This window comes from Penaeus monodon, chromosome 27 (genome assembly GCF_015228065.2).
Source record: "Penaeus monodon isolate SGIC_2016 chromosome 27, NSTDA_Pmon_1, whole genome shotgun sequence".
NCBI lineage: Eukaryota > Metazoa > Arthropoda > Malacostraca > Decapoda > Penaeidae > Penaeus > Penaeus monodon.
Window position 1 is genome coordinate 35,837,958 of NC_051412.1, and position 970 is coordinate 35,838,927.

Here is a 970-nt window from a genome sequence, read left to right on the forward strand (position 1 = left end):
GGCAGAAAAAGTTCCTGTACCCAAGACTGGCCTCCTGACTGAAACCCACAAGCCTGTGAGAACAGAAAATAAGCTCATTAGACAGAGCAGCTATGAACTGAACAAGAAATCTGATGAAGCTGAAATTGTTAACACAGTTGCAAAGAAGTTAGACGATGAGGTTGTACCAAAGGCAACAGATGCTGAAGAGCCTTTAAAAATCACAGAAGTTGTAACTTTAAAGAAAGCTGATGAATCTGAAAAGGAAAACAAGGCTACCAGAGTCAGTATAGCAGATCCAGCAGAAAACAAAGCAGTTGAGAAGCCAGATGCAGTCTCCAAATCCACTGAAGTGCCAATATCAACACGAACCACAACAACCACACCTAAAAAGCGACACAGGTTGGAAGTAGACTTATCAACTTCTCCAGCAGCAACAACTAGAGCAAATGCAGGGCTAGTGAAGAGCAAGACTGAGAAGGAGGTACCCAAGGTCAAGGAGAAGGAAGTGACATCACTCAAAACCCCAGTATCCAAATCCCCCAAAGCCAATAAAGAACAATGCATCAAAGAGGTTGAGACTTCACCACCTGCAGCATTAAAAGCAGAGGAGAAAAGTCCTGATGACAGTCCTAAGATCATGCCTGTTGAAGAAGAGAAGCCAAGTAATGATACAACTGTAACGGAATCCCAAGTACCTGTTGAATCAGTGACAGAAACAAATGTTGCTGTTGAATCTAAACCTGAAACCGAACCCATCAAAGAAAGCTCTGGTACACATTCAGATAGTGATATACCAAGTGAGCATGAGCCACTCTATGAAAGTGATCAGAGTGGTTTCATGTCTGACAAAGAGGGACCCAAAGAAATACCTGTGAAGGTACCACAGAAGAGACGTAAGAAGAAGCGGGAGCTGAGATCTCCCATTCCAAAAGTAACAGATAAGCCCACTCCTGCAGAGGTCACAGAAGACAATGAGCCACCTCCACCT

The 970-nt window shown here is 43.6% G+C and overlaps 1 protein-coding gene across 1 annotated transcript in view; it reads left to right on the forward strand.

The window, feature by feature from the left end:
• The window catches only part of LOC119590817, a gene marked incomplete in the record, with an annotated part of 99,057 nt that overhangs the window by 86,024 nt on the left and 12,063 nt on the right, over window positions 1-970 (forward strand). Inside the window, 1 exon segment of the mRNA XM_037939557.1 lies at window positions 1-970. This exon segment is cut by the window's right edge and continues 645 nt beyond it. Coding sequence (XP_037795485.1) covers window positions 1-970 — 970 coding nt within the window.